Source organism: Lactuca sativa, chromosome 5, assembly GCF_002870075.4.
Source record: "Lactuca sativa cultivar Salinas chromosome 5, Lsat_Salinas_v11, whole genome shotgun sequence".
NCBI lineage: Eukaryota > Viridiplantae > Streptophyta > Magnoliopsida > Asterales > Asteraceae > Lactuca > Lactuca sativa.
The window spans coordinates 370,502,866-370,525,147 of record NC_056627.2 but is presented as its reverse complement, the minus strand read 5'-3'; the positions used below and the strand labels follow the sequence as shown (position 1 = coordinate 370,525,147).

The 22,282-nt window shown below is 39.5% G+C and overlaps 5 protein-coding genes and 1 non-coding gene across 7 annotated transcripts in view; 3 read left to right on the top strand and 3 right to left on the bottom strand.

The window, feature by feature from the left end:
* Positions 1–68, bottom strand: part of LOC128126180 (uncharacterized) — a 2,208-nt gene extending 2,140 nt beyond the window's left edge. Inside the window, exon 1 of the mRNA XM_052763952.1 lies at positions 54–68. Coding sequence (XP_052619912.1) covers positions 54–68 — 15 coding nt within the window. The remainder of the gene's footprint in view (positions 1–53) is intronic.
* Positions 69–4,616: 4,548 nt separating this feature from the next.
* TRNAE-UUC (transfer RNA glutamic acid (anticodon UUC)) lies at positions 4,617–4,688 on the top strand. The gene has a single exon. It is a non-coding gene; the product is annotated as a tRNA-Glu (tRNA).
* A 6,145-nt stretch (positions 4,689–10,833) lies between these two features.
* On the bottom strand, positions 10,834–11,351 carry LOC122197858 (ribosomal protein S12, mitochondrial). The gene has a single exon (XM_042901982.2). The coding sequence runs from the start codon at positions 11,224–11,226 to the stop codon at positions 10,855–10,857; it is 372 nt and encodes a 123-aa protein (XP_042757916.2). The 5' UTR covers positions 11,227–11,351; the 3' UTR covers positions 10,834–10,854.
* LOC128126179 (NADH-ubiquinone oxidoreductase chain 3) lies at positions 11,288–11,554 on the bottom strand (the record flags this gene model as incomplete). The annotated part of the gene is made up of 1 exon (XM_052763951.1): positions 11,288–11,554. A coding segment is annotated over one exon (267 nt), but the record flags the coding sequence as incomplete, so codon positions are not given.
* Positions 11,555–13,981: 2,427 nt separating this feature from the next.
* Positions 13,982–15,514, top strand: LOC111921495 (outer envelope pore protein 16-4, chloroplastic). The gene is made up of 6 exons (XM_023917073.3): positions 13,982–14,166; positions 14,255–14,306; positions 14,498–14,529; positions 14,803–14,836; positions 14,927–14,994; positions 15,087–15,514. The coding sequence occupies exons 1-6, from the start codon at positions 14,095–14,097 to the stop codon at positions 15,222–15,224; spliced, it is 396 nt and encodes a 131-aa protein (XP_023772841.1). The 5' UTR covers positions 13,982–14,094; the 3' UTR covers positions 15,225–15,514.
* A 2,300-nt stretch (positions 15,515–17,814) lies between these two features.
* On the top strand, positions 17,815–21,247 carry LOC111921494 (caffeoylshikimate esterase). Of its 2 annotated transcripts, none has more exons than XM_023917070.3 (8): positions 17,815–18,055; positions 18,137–18,227; positions 18,314–18,346; positions 19,788–19,934; positions 20,106–20,260; positions 20,334–20,471; positions 20,567–20,665; positions 20,724–21,247. In XM_023917070.3, the coding sequence occupies exons 1-8, from the start codon at positions 18,035–18,037 to the stop codon at positions 20,976–20,978; spliced, it is 939 nt and encodes a 312-aa protein (XP_023772838.1). In that variant the 5' UTR covers positions 17,815–18,034; the 3' UTR covers positions 20,979–21,247. The 2 variants fall into 2 exon arrangements, with proteins under 2 accessions (XP_023772838.1, XP_023772840.1); XM_023917072.3 differs by having other exon boundaries at positions 17,825–18,055; positions 20,130–20,260.
* Positions 21,248–22,282: the final 1,035 nt, after the last annotated feature.

Here is a 22,282-nt window from a genome sequence, read left to right as displayed (position 1 = left end):
TTCTCATCAAACAAAAGACAATCGCCTTTTGCCGGCAAGCTAGCCTCGCCTACCTCATCTATAGGCATTTCTATCCGCCCGCGCGCGAGATCAGATCGACTACTCTACTACCATCATGCCGAATTTATTCAATAGGACGGAAAATGAATAGCTTATTCATAATCTTAGAGGCCCTGCACCGCTGCATTCAATTGCTCTGTCATAAAGAAAGGGAAGGAAATCTTTTTTTGATCAATCGCCTGAACCTGCCTTTCTTTCTTTGCCAGGAGGGGTGGGCCAATCACTAATGGATCTCTCAACGAGAGCCTCATTCTGTCTAGAGGAAATTTATTAGGTTTAGGTGGATCCGGTTGATTATGCGATTCGGTAGATGATTCGGAAGTTGGTTCAGCGATAGATGTAGTCGATGGGCTAAATCGTCGAACTCCTCATTGCCCCAATCTTCCCTGTAGGCTCCCTGCTCCGCCAGCGCGACAACTGTCTGAATCATTTGACGCTTCTTCTCACTGAGCAGCCCCTCGACTTCTACTTCAGGTTCGGGGAGCTCCGGCAGGGGAACTTGAGTCTCAGCAGAACCTTCCCTTTTTTTATCTCTCCTTTCCCACGAATTTGATCCATTTTTCTCAGTTGGGGAGCGGAGGTACCCTCGAGCGGTGGCTGGGCAGTGATCTTTGTGGTAGCGGGGGGAAACAACCCCGACCAGCCGGCCTGTACTGCTAAAGAAAAAGGGCTATGGAGATGAATGCCGGTCTTTATTTGACTAGGTTAGAGAAGATGATGGTCAGACTAATCCAATCAGCGGAAACCATATCCAAAGGCATGTCTGCAATGCGTTCGGCATTCCTCCAATCCCAAGTAGCTTCTTTGTCACTCTACAATCCTCCTAACTTCAGTTATCCAATATTCGCCTTCATAAATCAACATCAGTCCCCTTCCAACAATTCTAAAAATCCATATGCCAGTCACAATACCCATATTAGGTGGATCATGATGCAGAAACTGAGGCCCGAAATGCATATAATCTTGCTATGGCTTCTCACCCCCCGTCTTCCTCTTTCGAAATACGCTACTCCATGAGCCCCGTAAGGGAAGGAGTACATGGTCATTCCGCGGGAAATGGCCGGATTAGCAGGAGGAAGGGCGGCCCCACCCTGAAACAAAGGTGTACATACATAAATAAAGAGACTGGTTATGGCCTTGATAGGGCTCCTTCCCATCTATCTTGACCGGGAAGAGGGGGGAGGCTCTTGCGGAAGCCCTGCCCGCCCTTCTCTATTCTATTTTTAGGATCCCTCTGAGGAGGCTTTCCGGACTCGTAAAAGACGGCTAGGAACAAGAATAGGGTCAGTAGTCTCTGCCGTTGCAGGTCCTTCTCCTTCCGCTGAGATGGCCCTCTTTTTTGTTTTGTTTGTTCACCGCGGCACGAAATCATGAAGAAGCTAGAATAACTCAGAAAGAGAGTGGCGCCTAGCCGTTGAGAGCGTCTGTTGTCTTTGTAGAGGAACAGTACGATCTTGGACTGGCCCCCTTCGCATGACCTAGAAATAAAAAGAAGTATGTGCTACTATAAGGCCTCTAAACTCCTCCCTCAGGACACTGTTGCGTTGCCCATGGGGACGGGCTTGCCCCGACTTCCATAGGTCCTTGGTTCGACCTCCTAATGAGAATTGAGGTCCTTGCACGGGCGTCTCATCCCTAAGACTTGTTTGCTCTGTATGGAGTGCCCCGTGGTTCCTCGAGTGCCAGCCGCAGAGAGGAATGCCATCAACTAGGGCGCTATTGGCCACTAACCACTCGCTCGCCGGACGCTCGGGCTCCGCGTTTCAAGTTCGTTATCCTAACCGTATCCTCTGCTCCACCGGGAGCCTGACCCCTTCTTCTATCTTATCTACTGCCTTGCTCCTCGACTACTTGGGCGGGGGTTCCTCTTCTCTTCTTCCTCTTGAACCTCGAACAAAAAAAAGATCTCGCCATCAGCTCGACTAAGAGTTCCGAATCAAAAAAGTCAACTGAACTTTACTTAAGACGAAGGAACCGAGTGCCAAAAAAAACCGGTTTCGCTTCAAACTACTAGTAATTAAGACTAAAAGTAAGGAAGTCCTTTTCTTGACTTGGCCTGCGTTCATTATACCTACCCCTTTTTAAAGAACTTGATTTCAATCTCAACAAAGAAATGAAAGCATAACTCTTTGCTTGTTGTCCTCTTACTTACTCAATTGTGGAGGTCTCTCGGGTGTCTGATCCGATCAGTCTCGTGATGAAGAGAATTCCGATCTTCCACTAAGAAAGGTCTCGTCACGACAACTCAATTTGTCCGGTAAACTACTAGGGGCTCCCCATGGTTTAGTAAAGGGAGGGGAGATTTGCTCCTCATCCGGGGGTTCATTTAATTCATTATGAAGTCAAAAGTGAAGGTCTTAAAAACTTCATAGAATTCATGATCGGCCATTCCATTTGTGTTTTCAGCAAGTAGGCGACGCGAATCTATTTCTATGCTTCAATCGGATACCAATTGCTTGGATGCGTTTGAAGCCTCGAGATGACTTGCAGAAAAAAAGCTTTCTAGGTTTGTCTTCTGTCTCCGTAACAAATGGTCCATTTATTGATGGGCGAACGACGGGGATTGAACCCGCGCGTGGTGGATTCACAATCCACGGCCTTGATCCACTTGGCTACATCCGCCCCTACCCCCGCACAGGTTTCAATCTCTATCTACGATCAGATCCTTTCTGAAATCCCCTATGACCGCTATCAAAGAGAAGCTTTTTCCTAGACTATAGTTGCAAGTCTATTGTTCTCTTTCCGAATTAGGTGAAACAAACAAAGAGGTTGGGCTGTTCACTTCATTGATTTGACTGAACTTTACTTAAGATTAAAGAGAGGGGCCGGGCGGGCAGTAAAGGCTCATTTAGTAGACAGCGAGCGAGCAGCAAGCACCTACTCCTATCAAAATGAAAAGCAGCAAGATGAACTTGAATTGAAGAAGCGAGCCTCTATCAGAGAAAGGAAAGCCGTTGCGCGTTAGCGCATCCGTTTTCTTGCTCGTTAGCGCCCTTCCTTCAGCTGGCTTCGCCTTATCTATTCATCTCTTTTTTCAAATGGAGATTTAGGGATCTCTCTTGTTCATAGATCTTGAAACCAGATCTCTCCCCGGAAGAACCAACACTTAAAGGGTGTAAGCAACGGAAGGTTCTCACCCTGTCCCCGACATTGTTCTCCGACGATGTCCCCTGGGCGAAAGGGGACACCATTCTCTTTCTTTCTTCAATCGTTCCGATCAGGAAAAGTGGGTTGGTTCGTTTCGTCCTCCTATCTACGCAATTCTCTGTCTTCGTTCGTGATCATGTTGGGCGAAAGGTAGTTGTAGAGGAGCGGCTGTGAAAGGGCTCTTCCCCCCTTTCATTGAAGTAGGGAGGGCTTCCTTCCCCACCATTCCGGCCTCTTATTGATAGGGATTTTACCGATGCTGAAGGTAGCTTGCTTACCAAGCCACCCACTTGAGCAGCTGGTCGCTAGAAAGAAGCGACGAGGAAGCGAAGCTGTCTACGAAGCTTTGCTTCTCCCCCTGTAGTCGTAATACTAGGCTCGTCGCTACTTTGATTCAAAAGGTAACCGATGGTTCCCGACTTTCTCTGGTTTCCGCAACCGTAACCATTTTTCCGATTACATAAACCTTTTTTTTTAATAGCGAGACGCTCTAAAAAAAGTGAAGGATAAGCAACCATTCTAGAAGCGGTAGCTTCCCGCCTCCTTCATTCCTACTGCCTCCTTCGGTGAGAAGTTCCCTTCCTTTTTAGAAAAAAAATGCCTGATTGGTCTGCTCAGCAAACGTACAAAGTGGACCGCTGTTTGGCTGACCCCCTTCTTCCCATTCGGGTTGGGTTGACCCATAAGTACAGTAAGAAGGAATGGAACCGCTTGAGAGTCGTCTGAAGTTCACACTTGGGTAAAGACGACTTACTTTGGAAACGGAACACGAACCAATTTAAGCGATTTCGGCTTCTTATTGAGCGTAGCGAAATCAAGGTTTATGAGAAAGTCAGCGAAGTTTCTATGATGTTCTACCTTTGCGTAGTCTCGGTCCACAGTGACAGTGGAAGGCTCCGCACCTGAGCCTCGTTAGACTCAGCAGAAGTGTAAGGTGTAAGTGAAGAGAATAGAAGAGATGAAGTCCGCCCCTTAGCCTAGTCTATATCCACAGCTAACGCAACTCCGTACCGACGTCTCACTACTACTTAATTGAATTAATTAACGGCTAAACTTTTTCATAACCTGAGCTTTCCTTAACCAGTTGACCTTACTTCGTAACCTTAGCCTCCCTTTCTTTATAGTTCGACTAAGTGACTTCGTAACCGAAACCTACTTTTTTTCTTACTGTAGCATAGGCCTTCGCCACTTCAAACGGGCGCTTCGCCCCTCTTTTTTTTATTAGAAAGAGCGGGGCCTTACTTATTCAGGGGGGTGGGGGAACCCGTAGGAAGGGGGGACGAACCGCCGAATTTACATCTGAAATCGCCAACATGAACACAAACGAAATCTTTAATTTCGTATAGAAAGAAAACGAACCACTTCTCTTCTCGGAGCCCACGGAGCGGTATATGAAGAATGGCTTTTTGGTCCCTTTCGTCCAGTGGTTAGGACATCGTCTTTTCATGTCGAAGACACGGGTTCGATTCCCGTAAGGGATAGGTACTCATTCCCGACCGCTTTCAGTTAGTGTTCATTGCTGAGTGATGGCTCGCTATCTGGCTGGAAAAGGTGGTCCGGAAGCTTCCTCTCTCCCAGCAAGCAAGATGAGATCACCACTTCTCTCGGACTTCCTTTACTTCGTAACCTTAGCTTTAGATGTCCTTTCATAGATTATCGAACCTCCGACAGACAAAATATCCATGCATGCGTTCTTTCTCTCCTCCCCTCAGCCATAGAGTCATCTTTCCCCCCTTTTTTTTTCTTTCTTTTTTTAGGCATTGAACCCCACCGATCCGTGGGGTGCTGAGTGGTGTCCTCCCCTCCCTAATACCTAATACATAGTTCCGTCTATGGAGCCTAAAGCTTCAACCATGGCATAACAGTAAGCAGTAAGTTGGCCTAGTCTCTCGCCCAGCCTTCGCCTTCTTCAGTGGCCAAGTTGAAGCGTTCAACGGTTCTTCGGCCTACCACCTTTCTCAAGGTTGAGCTTGTTTAATTGAAGCTAATGCTATGCTGTCCTTCCCTTGTTCAAGAGAAAGTGAGGACTTTCTTTTAGCTACCGGCCCAAACAAAAGAGATTAGCCTCTTGATCGATCGATTGATTGGATCGAAGTACGAAGGGCTTGATTGAAGTGTGAGATCAGCCCAAGACTAAGGCCGAGCAACTAGCTGCTGCAGGATTGGACGTCTATCTATCTCACCACGCTCCCCTACTCCTATAAAGGCTGGCAGAAGGAAAGCTCGTTACCGCAGCGCTCGTTCACCCCTTCGGCTTCTTCCATTCAGGTAGTTTTTTTCTTATTGGCAAATAGCGTCTTGAAGTGAAGCGAAGGCATTATTGAAGGAAAGAGATGGCGGGTCGGTCAAGTGCATTCGCTATTCGATTCCATCCTCGATCCCACCAAATTTAGATTCAAAAGTTTGTATCTCTTCTTTACTTTTAAGTGAGAAGGGGGTGACTTCTCTATGTCGCCGTCTCATCAATGAGCGTAGATTGATAGAGATGGCTTTTGTGCCGGTCAATCTGTATCCCATTCTTCAGGTATAGTTTTCTTTGATCACAGATCGACAGTCCTTTCTCCCCCTTTCGTCATAAGGCGTGGTCTGACTCTGAACCATTCCTGTGTTTAGGTCCCTACTAAGCATAATTCGTAAACTATGCAATGGCTATTTGAAGACTTTTTAAAAAGTTTCTCGCAAAGCAAAAAAAATTGAAAATGACCTTACGAGGTAATGCTGAGTTAAACTACTCGTGTTAGCATGGAAGTCAGCCCGCTGATTCCATTCTGCTACTAGGGTTCCAAACCTTCCCCTTAGCTCTATAAAGACCTTTCCAACTCAAGAGATGCTAAAGCTATTGTTAGTTGGTCTTTCTAAGTCGGAAAGAGGGCTTTGGGCAAAGAGCAACTCGAAAGTAGTTGACTTCAGTCCCAGTACTGAAAGACGTGACTTCAGGAGTGGATTTCGGAAGGAAAGACTTCGTTTACTTCCTGCAAATTGCTTATGTAAGAACTAGTAGAAAGAAAGTAATTTTGAACTAAATAAGGCAACATTGATAGACCGTTGAATGAGAATGCTTGAGTGGGAATCGTCTTAGCAACTGGCTATTGACATGACTAAAAGCCGCCGGGAGAGGAGAGACAATATTTCATGAGAGAGGGACGAGCGAGTGAGAGATTGGGAAAAAAAGAGGTAGGCCTTCTGAGCGGTCATTTAGGGGCCTTGTTAGCGAGCCATCATTCTTCCCTAAGCTGCCAGAGTCCGATCGAAGCGAGCAAGAGATAGAGGAATCATCGCTCATAGATGTGAATTGAGAAAGCAAGCCCTAATTCTTTTTCATCTCCTCGGGCAAGACCAATTATAAGTCGATGTCTTAACCTGACTTCCTAAGCTCAGTTGATTGTTGAAGCAGTAGCTCTGGATCGAGAGCAGGATGCTTACCGTGGGTATTCTGAAAAGGGGAAAGGCTTTTTTTTATAGAGAGAGGTATAGGAGAATGGAAGACCAAAGAGACCCAACTCATATCGTACCAAGAACTTGCCATTGACCTGATCAAGCGCTTTAGGGAGATCACCTTCACCCATGTTCCGAGAATAGAAAATCGCTTGGCTGACTCGCCAGCCCTTATGGAATTCATACTCAGCCGCTCTAGTACACATGCTAGTACACCGAAGCACAGAGTCGCTTGTCATCGACATCCGAGCCACAGAGAGCCCTTCCGCCGAACGGGACTCATTTCTCCTCTTGGATGAAGACTATCGGGAGTTGGAACATGATGAACTATCACCAGTCAAGACGAGGAAGATTACGAGGACGATGGGAACCATGGTATTATTCTTTCTACAATTACCTCAAGACGGGTTCATACCGGAGTACGCCACTCGTGGTCAGAGGAGAGCCCGGAGGGAACTTTCCCAACGATTTGTGATCTTGGGAGATGTCCTTTACAAAAGGTCACTCTCCCTTCCGAAATAAGGAGCACACATTGTTGAACAAGCTCATTCAAGTGGGTGCGGAGGACACGTCAACAGCCAAATGCTTGCCAAGAAAATCATGAGGCAAGGCCCCCTATTAAAAGTAAGGATGTCAAGAGATGTCAGAAATGTAAACTCCTTTTATTTGATGGAATTTTCTTTCAAAATGCTGCATCATGTCGAATGGCGGGTCCATCGTCTATCCCCAAGGTAAGACCCCGAATGAAAAAAACGTACCTTCGAAGGCATGATTGCTGCGATCAGGAGCTGCTTAACATCATTGAGAACAGGAGATCAGAAGATTTGGTGGAGGATAAAGTCAAAAGTGAACCAACACTGGGATCTGATCATAGCCGCCGTGAAGTGTTTGGATGCAAAGGCGATGGTTTTTAGATTCGGCAAACATGAGATGTGTCCTGCACGAAGTACATCGAATTTTGGAGATATCCCGTAATGTCCTTTTTGTACCTAGATAAGGACGACCTCGAGAGAGCAGACGACCAGTAGAGTAGGTGCTCCATCTCGTTCCTGCTACGTAGGTCTAAGGTAATTCACAGTGCTAGCAGATCAGAAGGAAGTGGGCCCTCACCCTTCTGTAATCTAATAGGGGCAGTGCTACCTATAGAACGGGAATGTTCATCCTCTCTTAAAGTCCGTTATGGATTTCAAGTCGGGAATAGAGCTGTGGTAAGCAATATAGATCGCCCCTGACTCTCTCTTTATAAAAAAAGCCCTTCTTAATTCTTAACTTAATAAGGCTTCGGCCCTATGGAGTAAAGGGAAGTGCAGATCTGGAGTGTTTGGACGATAAATAAAGGCTTTGCAGCAAGCGGAGTTGTACCGAAATTGAATTTTCCGGGCATACAAGAAAAGAGTCCAGCCGAGCATATTTGTTTGCTAGTTTCTTGATCCCGGAAATCTTGTACTCAGAGTCACGGATAAAGTGGACTACCCAACTTGATACTTGGTGGATGACCCCCCGTTCTTTCTAGTGGCTTTTTCCCGTCCCTTTTGGGACCATTCACCCTTTTCCCAACCAAGCATAGGTAGAAGCCCTCTTTCCCATACACAACGACGGTTCCAAGCAAGATGAATAGTTTATAGTCGACTCAATATCGGCGAAATCCCCCCATTTAATATCTTTAGTACCGATTCTCTTGTAGTGCACCCTTCATCGAAAGAGTAGGTGGTTGAAAGACCCACCTCTGAGTAAAGCCTTTAGGTTGGGAGATCTCAAAGGGGAACCTCGCTTAGCTTATCAGTCCCTGTATTATTCAACTCATCTGTCCACTTATCTTGTCCAAAGCAGAAGGAATTTTGCAATCCTTTGTTTCGAAGGTAATCCGCCAGTCTCTAGACTGGAAAAGATTCAATCCACTTGTTGGCCTGCTTCTATGTCCTGTAGCTTCTAAGGCATTAGCTTCAAAGGGGCTTGTTGGCCCCCTTCTTAGCTCTTGATGTCTGCTTTAAGCCGCGTCGAATAAGGCCCCCTTCTTAGCTCTTGATGTCTGCTTTAAGCTTCGTCGACCGAACACCATCCTGCCGATGTGCCTTCCATTTCCGGTTCGGGCGAGGGCTCCATCAACACTTTGATCTCGAACGAATCCTCCGTCCAGGAGGAACCAGAATTGGAAGGGATTATTCCCCCACCCGACGGACTCATCATATAGATTTCGGCCCCACTAGCGAATAAAGCCCTCGCAGCAAAACCAATCAAAAAAATAATAAAACCGGAACACCCTACTTTAAGTAAGAGTAGCGAGAGAGATCGAACCCCAAAAGAAAGAGTAGCCTTAAAGAATAAGGCATGAACGAACTCCGATTATCCGCACCGGACCCCAATAAAATACAATAAGACCCCTAATACTGCAAGGAGAAATAAAGAAAGTAGAGTAGTTCTTACTCTTTTTTGCATTCCTTATTTCTTAAAACCTCGATCTTCAAAGAAAACTGACTCCTCCTACTCCTTCTTCTCCTTTAGGATAGGATTGTCGTTGGTCCTTCTTTCACTAATGATCTCACCATTTTCTAGTAGTTCTCGCTCCTAGCTCGCGGAGCGGCATACCGGGAAAGAATTCACCCTTTCGCTTGCATGAGCAACGGCCCCTAGCGTCCAGAGCAAGCGCCTTTAGTGTTCCCGACCGCCTGCCTTTCGGCCTTAGCGTTCCAAACAACCACTAGTGTGACCGATCTGTGTTCAAAACAACCAATGACGCTAGCGATGACTCGTGGGGCCCCCTAACGCCGAACAAAAAAAAGGACTAGTGCTATAACGACGAGTGGTGTGGTCCTAACAACATAATATGGTAACGACAACTCGTAGTGGTCCTAACTACTAGCAACAACCACTACGGCAAGCGCCACAACGACGATAACGCTAGACCGTAATATATAGGCTTGCGAAGCAACCACTCCCTTGGTAACCTTGCTCCGCAACCATCGAGTCGGCCTTACCAAACCAAAGACAACTAGTGTTCCCAAAGTCGGAAGAACGACATGCGACGGAACAAGACGGTAAAGCAACCACTCGTTGTCGTTTAGTTGTCCGTCACTCGTAGTCTCTGCGTCATAGGTGATTGTTCGGAAGGGTTTGACAACGTAACAGACAGCTAGGCAGTTACTACGCAACACACATTGGGGTGGTGCAACAATGGAACGACTAGTAGTCTACGACTAGTGGTGTTACGGAACAACTACCCGACGAGTGGTAATAACGACAACTACAGTAGGTTTGACAGTAGCGTTAGGACGACTGGTTCTCGTAGTTGTATTGCCCTAACGCAACGACTCAAACAACTACGAGTGCTCCCAAGACGATGAGACGCATGCGCTATACCGTCGAGTATTGCTTGCGAAGCAACCGCAACTCGTTGTAGGTCCTCTCCTTACATTATAGTCGAGTAGCTTTCACTCCTTCGCTTGCAATGTGCGGTTGGTTTACCTAACGCATGGCTTCCCCAACGCCAATAGTCGCATGAGTTCTCCTAGACCGGAACCCATGCCTTTAAACAAACCGCATGATGCGTTCCGGAGTTGCCGTAGTTCTGTTACCGCCTTGTCGTCTTGGGTTGGGAAGGATACGACAGGCTCAATTCAAGGACACTCAATTTCAAGCTCAATTTCAGGCTTTCGAAGCTCTGACGCTTTCTGTCGCATTTGTTCTCTCTTTTGTTTACCTATCATTTTCACTTTCTTTAACCGTACTTAGGTAGCTCTTCGTTCGTTCGGCAGAGGCGTAGAGCTATCTACTTGGTCGCGACTGGCTCTGCTACGCTAGGTTCTCCCTATGGCGCTACGCATCGTTCCCTTCGGTCGAGCGAATCCCATTGTTCCGGTCCGAGAATCCCTATGTCTGAGGTCGAGCAGCTACGCTCTTGTTGGTCGAGGTTAGATCCTCGTATGTCGCCACTCTCGTCACTGGGCATTCTCACTTTTTCCTTGTTATCTCAGGACACTCTGCCAGGTTGTTCCTTGTTGACCGGCCTTGTGATTCTCGTTATAGAATGTAGTGCCCAACAGTTTAAAGGAACGGGTGAAGTCTCGGGATCCGCTCTAGTTGAGTAAGAGATTTCCCCTGTAGAGTAGTCTCCGTATCAGTCCATGGGCTAAGGTGCAATTGCCTTCTTAGAGCCAGTAACTTCGTACTTTAAATTGGAGAAAAAAGAGTTCCAGAGGCATCTTCCATTCATCTCTATTTTGGTTTTTCTGCACCATATTTTGATCTCCCTTTTCTTCGATCCGGAATTCCCAACAAATCCTTGACTCCTCGAATACAATGGGATTTCACACCTGGCGAATCTTTCACTCTACCTCCTCTTATTAAGACTATAGAATGTTCCTGCGAATTACGACCTTCCCCCGGAATGTGAGCAAATATATCATGTCGATTGCTCAACCGTACTTTGGCTATCTTACGTGGAGCTGAATTCGGTTTTTTCGGTGTTCTCGTTGGTACACGCGGGCGTACTCCTTGCTTCTGGGGACATTGATCCGAAGCTCGAGTACGGTCCGTGCGCCGTTTTTCTTCTCTACCATGACGAATCAATTGATTTAATGTAGGCATTGGTCGCTCTTTCTTTCTTTTGTCCTTCGCCCTGATTTTTCCCCTGTAATGTAACTAGTGTTTACTCCCGATCCGAAGCACCTCTTTTCCATTCATAGAGAGATCCAATCGTCAAAATCAATAAAAAGGCCATCATGGACCAAGATCCAAAGGGATCAATCTTGTTGGGAGGTATTGCCCAAGGAAAGGAAAAGGTGACTTCCGGATCAGGGATAATAAATAAAATAGAAACAAGATAAAATCGTATATCAAAACGACTTCTGGCATCACCGAAAGGATCGAACCCACATTCGTAGGCCGACAATTTTTCTGGGTAGGTCGAAGAAGATCAAAGTGTTGATGGAGCCCCTCGCCTCACTCGGAAACTCTTATCACGACCTCTCTCAGAGAGAGGCCTGGCCCGTAAGCTGCCCCCCTTAAAAAGCCATTACTTAATAAGGATTTGTTACGCGCGATATGCCGACGACTTACTACTGGGAATCGTGGGTGCCGTAGAGCTTCTCATAGAAATAAAAAGTACGATAAAATAAACACTAAGACTTTTAATAACATAAATAAACTAAAACATCTATTATAACATTTTTATTTAAAAAAATTATTTAACACTTACAAATCGTACCAAAAAAATATAAACAAAAATCAACAAACATATGAATGTTTTTTATGAGAAAAACTTACTTATATACTACTAATATAAGTTACAAAGTGTATAAATGATAAGAAAATAAAAAGTTCTTGAGTTGTAAATATATATAAATTAAAAAACTCTTAAATTGCAGTGAAAGTTTTAAATGTATATGATGCCTAAAAATATGTCTATATTATTAGGTATATGGATATAAATAGATATAAATATAAATAAATATATAAATTATATGTACCTAAAATTAGGAAGAATATTGTAAGTGATGGATGTTTGATCAGTGATGGTTACAAACAAGTTTACGAAGGTATATCCTATCTCGAAGTGGTAGTTTTATCAGGTTTGTTTATTATTATAATATTATGTTTCATTTGAGTGGTGTCAAAAAATTGCTTCGATAGATAATTTTGTTTTTAAGTCATCGTCTTCTTCTAAAATTGATGATTTTATGCTTTCGTATGCAAAATTGGGTTATGTTAGTTTTTGAATAAAACAAAAAATATACAAAAAGATTGATTAATTGCAACTTTTGATATCAATATAGAAAAATACAAGACTTCTATGCTAACAAAAGTTACAAAACAACAATTTTCTATTATTTTTAGAAAATAGGTTATTTTAGAACTTAAATGACTTCTGTGATTTTCATTATACAACTTCCTTAGAACTGCAACAAATTTGGAAAAAAAAACATGACCGAATTGTCAAAGTATTCAATTTCGACTATCAGATGTATTTAGTAGAAGGTTCAAGAAATGAAGTTGGACTTCATTATTCATATTATTATATTATTGAAGATGACCCAAAGACATTTTTAGAGGCTATTGAGTCTCGAGATGATGCTTCTTGGAAAGAAGCAATTGATGATGAAATCTAATCAATTCTTGAGAATAACACTTAGGTGTTATCATATTTGACTTCGAGTTTCATACCACTTGGTTGTAAATGGAGTTTTAAAAAGAAATGAAATTTAACGGGTTAATTTATACATTTAAATGTCGCTTGGTCATTCAAGGATTTATGCAATAACCCAAAATTAAGTATTTTATACATATGCTCTAGTAGCTCGAATTCCAGCAATTATTTTGTTGCTTTGCTTGGAGGCTATTTATAATCTAATTATTCATCAATTTGACATTAAAACAATAAATGGTGATCTTGATGCAAAAGTTTACATAAAACATCGAATGTTTTCTTACATTGGATGATGACATAATGCATGTAAACTTGTAAAGTCTGTGTATAGACCGAAACAATCACCTATTAAATGTCATTGAAAGTTTGATGAAGTTATGTTTTCAGATGTTTTTTGCTTTAAACCGATGTGACAAATATTTTTATAGTATATTTGATGTTATTGGTTCAAGTGTTATCATTTTGTTTATATGTAGATGACATGTTGATTTTTGTTACCAACTAAAATCAAGATGAAACTAAGAAGTTGTCGTCATCTAAATTTTACATGAATATAGTTGAGGAGGTTGATGTAATCCTTGGTATATTGACTACATGGGTTAAGGTATTTTTTTTTTCCAGTTTTGCCTTTGTTACCATATATATTTGGAGCAAATCCAACAAAATTTGACAAACTCAATCACTTTTATGTTAAATTTGAAAAACATATTTGTGTTACAAATATAAAAGATTAGTAAACTTAAGAGTTTTCTTGCAAATTTATTAAACATACTTAGAATAAAAACATAAAAGATTTGTAATAAAGACAAAAATGGGAAAAAAAAAGTGCCAAACTTTGGATATTATTAGACAAAAATCGTCTGATAAAACCGATAAAATTTAACAAACTTAAAGGCTTTAATATTAAAAACCCAATAAAATACTATTTGTATTATTTTTTTGATGATATGATGTAAAAGTGATAAAATTGAGTTGTAGATGGTTTTGAAGGCGACAAAAATGAGTTTTTTTTTTTTTTTTTTTTTTTTTAATTGTCTTTTTGTAAGTGACAAACATTTTTTTTATAACTTCGGAAGCGATAAATCAATAAATCATTTAAAAAAGAAATCCAAAACACCATCTATTATTGATTCTTGAGAGAGATAATTTAGACAAACCCAAACACCTCATAAAGTCGAAGAACGTGAACGAAATACAATTAGGCAACAATAGGAGGGTTTCAATTGAAAATTTCCAAAGCGACATTCTACCGTGTGAGAACTTGGGCCCAAAAGCGGTATTCTCCGAAGGAGAGAGAAAAGAAGGAGAAGATGGATACAGAGTGGTACAAAGACGTTCCCTGCTCTTCGATCGCCGTCGAGTCCATCATTAGCGTCGGAACTGTAAGTACTCTCACAACGCGTTTTTAAGTGATATACTACGTTAAGAGTTGAAACACTTAGAAATAAAATCAAAATCTTAAAATGGTAGGGCGGATTAATCTGGGGTTCATGTGCTGGTTCCTACGATGCGAAACAAATAGGTAAACCTACCTTATGACCTATTTGCAGCTATTCATTTGTGTTATCAGTTGCACCTTGGTTTTTACTCAATCACATATGCAAACATTTGTTATGTTTTGATGCTAAATTGACCAAGGATTTGTTGTTAAAAGAGAGTGAAACTATCTAATTAATCAGTTTCTGAATTGTTTGTTGTGTGAACATGATTTAGGTCTGACTGGCATTCCCCGCGCTTCTTTCGTGGTAGGTTTCTTCCCTCATTCTTTCTTATTTTAGTAGAGCATTTGACCTGTGGATTTCGATTTGAAGAGTTGAAAAAATGACATGAACTGTTTCCTTAATTATTTTGGTAATGATAAGCAATGCTGCTAAAGTAATCGGATTGACATGAGGGAGAAATGCAGGCAGGCATATGGTGTAACCAATACTGCAGCAGCTTATTGTGATTAAAGAAGCAGAAATGGGTTCACTAAGTTTGTTGTATTTAATAGTTTGGTATCTGATGTTCACTTGCAGGCCAAGACGGTTGGTAAATATGGGTTCCAATGTGGTAATCTCATATTTTTAAAGCAAAGGTTTACAAGTTGTTTAATGATGATTGTGCTAAGTTTATGAGTAATTGTTTGTGGTCCATTATTAGGACTGTTTGCTGGAATATTTTCATTTACACGGTGTGGGATTCGAAGATACCGCAAGAAAAACGATTGGGTAATTAATAACCTTACAACATTCTCATTCCTATTATCTTGTTTGCAAATTGCAAGAGATGTGGGTTGTTGATTTATTGGAAGTTGGAACAGGTGAATGCTCTGGTTGCAGGTGGGGTTGCAGGGGCAGCCATTGGTGCTGGAACCCGAAACTGGAAGCAGGTGGCTGTCATGACTGCTTTCCTTTCTGGATTTTGTGCCATTGCTGACCAATCAACACCACCAATCTGAACAATCAATCTTCTTCCTTCTTCCTTCTTCAACAACACCAACACCAACACCAACACCAACAACCTGCTGATTATTATAACATATGTTGCTCACCAATCAAAAGAGTAGACATTATTATATTTATATAGGCTATATAGCATGATTCCAACTTTAGATTAGGGAGGAGGAGGAGGAAGAGGTTTAACTCAGACTATATGAAACTGTGGATTGGAACCTATTATGTTATGTTATCTCCCTGGTTAAACCCCATATTTTTTTTTAATCAACAACAAAAATATTTATTTAGTTTATATGATTCTATGCTCAACTTGCTTATTTAAAATCAGGCAGGCCTAAGTACATGAAGCAGGTGAAAGTTGAAACCCTGGGTTTGTTTTTGTCTATAGACTATAATCATATAATCATGTTATAGTTTGTGTTATCTTATGTGCACATTTTATTTTGGGTACCATGCCCTCTTTCTTATCTCTTAATCAATTGTCCGTATTGTTTCCCCAACACAGCTCCTACCCATTTATTTATTATTTATTATTACTATTATTTTAGAAGGGAACACATTGAATCAATTCGTTATATTTGACAAAAATCAAACGTAATTTTTTGAAAGGGTTAACATTTTTTTCCCTTCTTTCCGGAAGAGACTTAGAAACCTTTTGAAGTTGCAACAAACCCAAAAAATATCATAAAAGGGTAATGAATTTTAGAGTTTTAGATCAGCATTCTGGTCAACATATCCGGACTTCTGGCTCGGTAAAACATATCCAGATTTCTAACTCCGTAACAATGGCTAAGGCTGCTCAGTATTTGGATAAAACCGAATTGTCCAATTGGACAATTTGGTTCGGATTTTTGGATTGGTTTTCAATTAAACCGAATTATTATTTTGGATTTCGGTTTGGTTCTGGTTTATAAAATAAGAACCGAATAGTCCAAAAAAACCGAATAAACGTTTATTATTTATTTATTTATAATATATATCTATAGTTATCTATTAATTTTGTAATTTATTTTTTAAAATAGGTTTAAAACGTTTCACCCGATGAAAAAACATTAATATGTATCATCTCTCAAAAGTTTTTTATCTATAAAATATTTAACTATCATATATCTTTTTAGTAGTTGTTTATAAATTTAAAATCACAACTAAATAATTTGTTTTCACTTCTTATGTAAAATTGGATAATTTTTTAATTATATGTTATTTTAAAATGTTTCGGTTTTTGAAAACCGAATCGTAAAAACTGATCCAACCGAATGGTAATCGGATCGGATCGGATTTGAATTAAGTTTGGACTATTCGGATCCATGTTTTGAAAACCGAAATCAATTTAGATTCACTTGATTGGATCGGATCAAACCGATCCATTCAAACGAACACCCCTAACAATGGCTTCAGCATCATAGCCCTCGCTTTACATCTTTAAAAAAATAAAATAGAAATTACAAACCTTTCTAACACATAGGTTCATTTATATTGTTGTAACCAAGACTAGAGCTTAAATTCGTTTACATCTAGATTATTGTAAAGAAGCAGACATGGCATATGTATATGTTGTTCAACTTTTGGTTTGGTCTCTGATGTTCACTTGTTGGGAGGGCAAGACCAAGACCGTTGGTAAATATGGGTTCCAATGTCACGGTTACATTTTTATTTATTATTTACATTTTACAGGCTCTCTTAGTCATATGATTGTGTTAAGTTTATCAGCACCAAGTTCTCTCACCTTTGCCTTATTGTCTTCCAAAAAATTTCGAATGCTAAAGCTATCCATGAGGCATAACCTGCACTGCATATTGCGTATTTGTGTTTTGAAATAGCTGTCTGGCCGGCTAGGATGAGAAAGATCAGTGAAGTTGTGTTTTGAAAAACCATTGTGATTGTGATTTCGCCAAACCAAAAAGAGTTGGGCCTAAGATTTGATCTTCTTCTCATTTTGTTTGATCAATCTATGATGATCATGTTATGCGCACATGCCATCTTATCTCATCAATCATAAATCACCATAGATGATGATGATGAGAGAGAGAGAGAGATTGTCCGTATTCACGCCATGTCTAAGTTGTAACAGATGCCCACCACCACCACCGCCTCATCTCTTTAACTTTATTTCAATATATATATATATATATATATATATATATATATATATATATATATATATATATATATATATATATATATATATATATATATATATATATATACTTCAAGGAAACAAATTAATACAAAATGGTTTTAAAACTATCATATTTCATGATATAATTAATTATTATTTTAATCAGATGTTCAAAACGATTGAAAAGTTTTAGTAAAAAAACATGAAAATAAAAATAAAAAACGTCCCATTTACTTTACTTTTGATACGTTTCATTGCCGTCCCCTTTGTTTGAAAAAAGAATTTTATTTTATGTTGTTTTCTTAGAAAATGCAATATTTGTAATTTCTACCCGTTTTAATATATTTACACATGTATTATAAACTATTATTACAAGCCTTCTCAACATTTTGTTTTGTTCTGTTTTTGGATAAACTAGTCAGTCTTCTTGTGTTGTAATCTATTTATGAAATATTATCTATCTATATCTATATCTATATATAAAGGAAAAAGATATACGGGCGGGAGAGATAACAAAGATTCTCCACGTCATCGTGATGGCTGCTAAAATAAAATGATGGAAACACACGGTCACAGGGCATGGGTCTGGTGTAGCAAGAAGAAGCAAACGTCACTCTTTTTCTCCATAACCATAACCTCTCTTTCCTCTTTTCTCTCCTTTGGCTTTCCAATTCATCCTTGCCAACAACATTAATGGAGGTCAAGTATCAAGAGGTTGTTTTTCTTCATCTCTCTCAATCTTTAGCAAATCTGGCATAAAAATCTAATGTTTTTTTTAATCAACTTACCTTTCAGGAGTACATTAGGAATTCAAGAGGAGTGAACCTTTTCACTTGCAGATGGCTGCCTGTTTCTTCTCCAAAAGCTCTCGTCTTCCTCTGCCATGGTCAAAACTCACAAAAACGCAACATTCTTCAAACATTAATCTGATTTTCGGATTTACTAGCTAAATAACGATTCATTTTTTTGTAGGTTATGGCATGGAATGTGGTGACTTCATGAAAGGTTCTTAACACTTCATGCCGCTTTTTTTTTTTTTTTTTTCTTCTCTTTCTCTTTTAATCCACTTTATGTGTGTTCAATTCCTTTGCATTTCAGTTTCTCGTGACATTTTCTATATCACTATACTATTCTTCAGTTTTGACCATGTCTGCCTGCCTGCCATCATAATATATCGCTCCCGACTTTGATTATCCAATGATTCCATAGTTTAACTGACAATAACAATTCTGTTGTTTGTACTTTGTAGATAGATTAACTACGACAATATTGTATATGGGTACATAGAATCAAGTTTTTCCACATAGAGGATGATAGAGACCAGTCTTTTGTAGCTTTCTCATTAAGGAATATATTCAAGTGTAGATGTGGGTGTTCTTTCCATTGTTTTGCTGTTTTAAAAACGTTTTCCAAAATCATGAATCGACATCCATAACTAATAAACTGATAGAACCTACATTTCTCCCTATTTGTTTATGAGAAATATCTTGCTATTTATTAACAAATTTAATTACTTTATTTTAAAGAATTTGTGAGCAAGCATAAGTTGTTTGTGACTTTATATGCTCAATGGATTCCACATTTAGGACATGAATGTACCCCCACCAAATGGTGTGTTGGGCGATGTGGCATTGTATGGGTGGGGGAACACCACCTCACCTCACCTCACGTGAAGCCCTACGCACACTCCGGTGGTTTCTCACCGCACTCAAACCTCTCTTTTTCTTCTTTGCGTGCACTGCACCGCGCGCGCGCGCGCGCACACACACACACACACACATATATATATATATATATATATATATATATATATATATATATATATATATATATATATATATATATATATATATATATATATATATATATATATATATATATATATATATATATATATATATATATATATATATATATATATATATATATATAGAATGAGGAAAAGTGTGGGATGATCATTTCCTATTTTATGGGAGAGTTAGAGAAAAATAAAGTGGCATTGCACCCGAAAAGTGAGGAGAGTACATCCTCTAGTCTTAGACTATCCATAATTCATAGTTTGATGGAAGTGCTGGAATGAGTTGGAATATATAGTTGACATTTAATTAATTAAACTCAACCATAGTGAGATGTTACATTGACGTTTAATTAATGTAGGAAATGGAAACACTTTTAAGTTTACATACATATTTGATATAGAAAAAAATATAAAGTTTAACAAACATAAATGGTTTCAGGTAAATATGGTTTTCGGGAGCGTGTTTGGTGAGTTTTCTTAAGGTTAATTTATTAACATAACAAACAATTAATTGAATCCAGTTTGGAGTTTTTAGAGTAGAGTAGTATTATTTGGCATGGATATTGATTTTTATGGTTGAAAAGTTAGATATGTAAAATAGAATAGAGAAATAGTAATTGGAGGTGTGTATTGTATGTATATATGTAGGATGTGGGACGAAGCTAGCAAGTCATGGATATGCGGTGTTCGGGATAGATTATGAAGGTCATGGGCGATCCATGGGTGCACGTTGTTACATCAACAAGTTTGATGACCTTGTCACTGATTGTTGCACCTACTTCAAATCCATATCAGGTCAGCTCAGCTCATTCATTTTCATAAATCATGATATTTTTCTTCTCTTCATTGTTGTATAAACAAATCAGCCAACCTCATTGAATAGCATGTTATGGACCACAAATCATGCATTATATATATATGTCGTGTGTATGTATTTGGTTTGGCTAAAATAAAATTAATGTGCAGACGTTAATTTTGTTAAATTCTCAGAAAAGGAAGAATACAGGAAGAAGAAAAGATTCTTATATGGAGAATCAATGGGTGGTGCAGTTGCCCTTGTTGCACACAGAAAAGAAGCCCATTTCTGGGATGGCGCTGTTCTAGTGGCTCCCATGTGTAAGGTATATAGTAGGATCTATTAATTTAGATTAATTTTATTAAGTAGTTAATTGGTACATATATATACATACGTAGATATCTGAGAAGGTGAAGCCCCACCGGGTGGTGATAAGCATACTAACAAAAGTAGAAGATGTGATCCCCAGATGGAAGATTGTTCCTACAAAGGATGTCATCGATTCTGCTTTCAAGGACCCTGTTAAGAGAGAGAAGGTAAGTCCATTACACTATATACATATTTGATATTTCATGAGTGTAGAATGTGAAATAAATTAATATATATATATGTGTGAATGGAATAATATTAGATACGCGGGAACAAGCTGATATATCAAGAGAAGCCGAGGCTTAAAACAGCTCTTGAATTGCTTAGAACAAGCATGGCGCTTGAACAGAGCTTGAACCAGGTAGGTAGTAGTAGTATTAGTCTCCTTTTGTTTGAGTGTTTAATTTTGGAAATGGCAGGTGAGGCTCCCTTTCCTTGTGTTGCATGGAGAAGCAGACAGTGTGACAGATCCAGAAGTAAGCAAGGCTTTGTACAATGAAGCAAGCAGTAAAGACAAGAGCATAAAGATATACCCTGGTATGTGTCATGCCTTGACCGCTGGTGAGACCGACCAAAATATCCATATTGTCTTTGCTGACATCATCTCTTGGCTCGATGCCCGATCATCATCATCCCATGCTAGACACCTGCTGCACCATCACTCCGCCATGTAAAACAAAAAATATTCAGACTTACTTGCATCAATTCAATTATAAAAATATTATTAACATCATACAACCATGAACCATCCATATATAGGAAAGTACTCATCAGAATTAAAAAACAATAACCATCACCATCCCTCTAATTCCCTCTATCTTTAAAATAAATGGATCTCCAAACGATATCGGTATTTGTATTCGTGTGCATATATGCCTAAATACTAATTAAGACCAGGAAAAAAACATTATATTAAGTTATTATATACCGTTGTTCAAAATTCTATCCTTGTATACCTAATTGCCCATTACCATTAGTATTAGTAGCACCATCCCACTCTTGTCATTAATAATTAACTCTTCATTACACCTTTCAATTTTGTTCCAATTAATGTTGTAAAAACTTTACGACAATTGTTCTTGTAAACTATATACGCCATTCTTAGTTTTTGTTTCGTATGAAATAACTTCAACTGCTTGATTGGTTAAACACTTAACTTCACGACATTGGAAATTGAAAGTTGAGTGAAAATATTTGAGGTTAACTTAGCTCCTTTTTAGTCACTAGATGCATGAAACAATTGTGAGGATGATTATTACTTATTATTAGTCAAGATCTATAAAATAGAAAAGAAAAAAAAAATATTATAGTCCAATATAGGGATGAGCTTTAGAACCGGAACCGGTTTTCCTATATTGAAGAACCGGGAACTGGACCACGGGTTCTAGCGTCGGTTCCAGTTCCGGTCCCAGTTTTTTGGTTATTTTTCAAACTAGAACCAGTTGAAATATTATAGATGAGATGTTATCTTTGAGAGTTTGTAAATGATTCAATATTTAACCAAATTGTGACTTTTTACATTCTGAATTGAAGTACAAACACTAAATTACATGATGAAAAAAGAATCAAGTAATTCTGACCTCATATGGGTGAGTTATGCGTATTTTAAAAGCAGGACAGATTTAAAAAAAATGTCGAAACAAAAAATACACAACATTGATATGTTGTTTTCCGGGGTCTATAACTGATTTAATATCTACCCAAAGTATGTGTTTTTATAGTCTAAAATGAACTACAAACATCAAATTACATGCTGGAAAAAAATTAAGTAATTCCAACGACATATGAATGAATTATGCTCATTTAAAAAAATGTGACAAATTCAAAAAAAAATGTTGAAATAGAAAAAACGCAGCATCGATACTTTTTTTTTTCGGGGCATGTGTCTGATTCAATATCTAACCAAAATATATGTTTGTACAGTCAAAAATGAATTACAAGCTTCAAATTACATGTTGGAAAAAAATCAAATAATTCT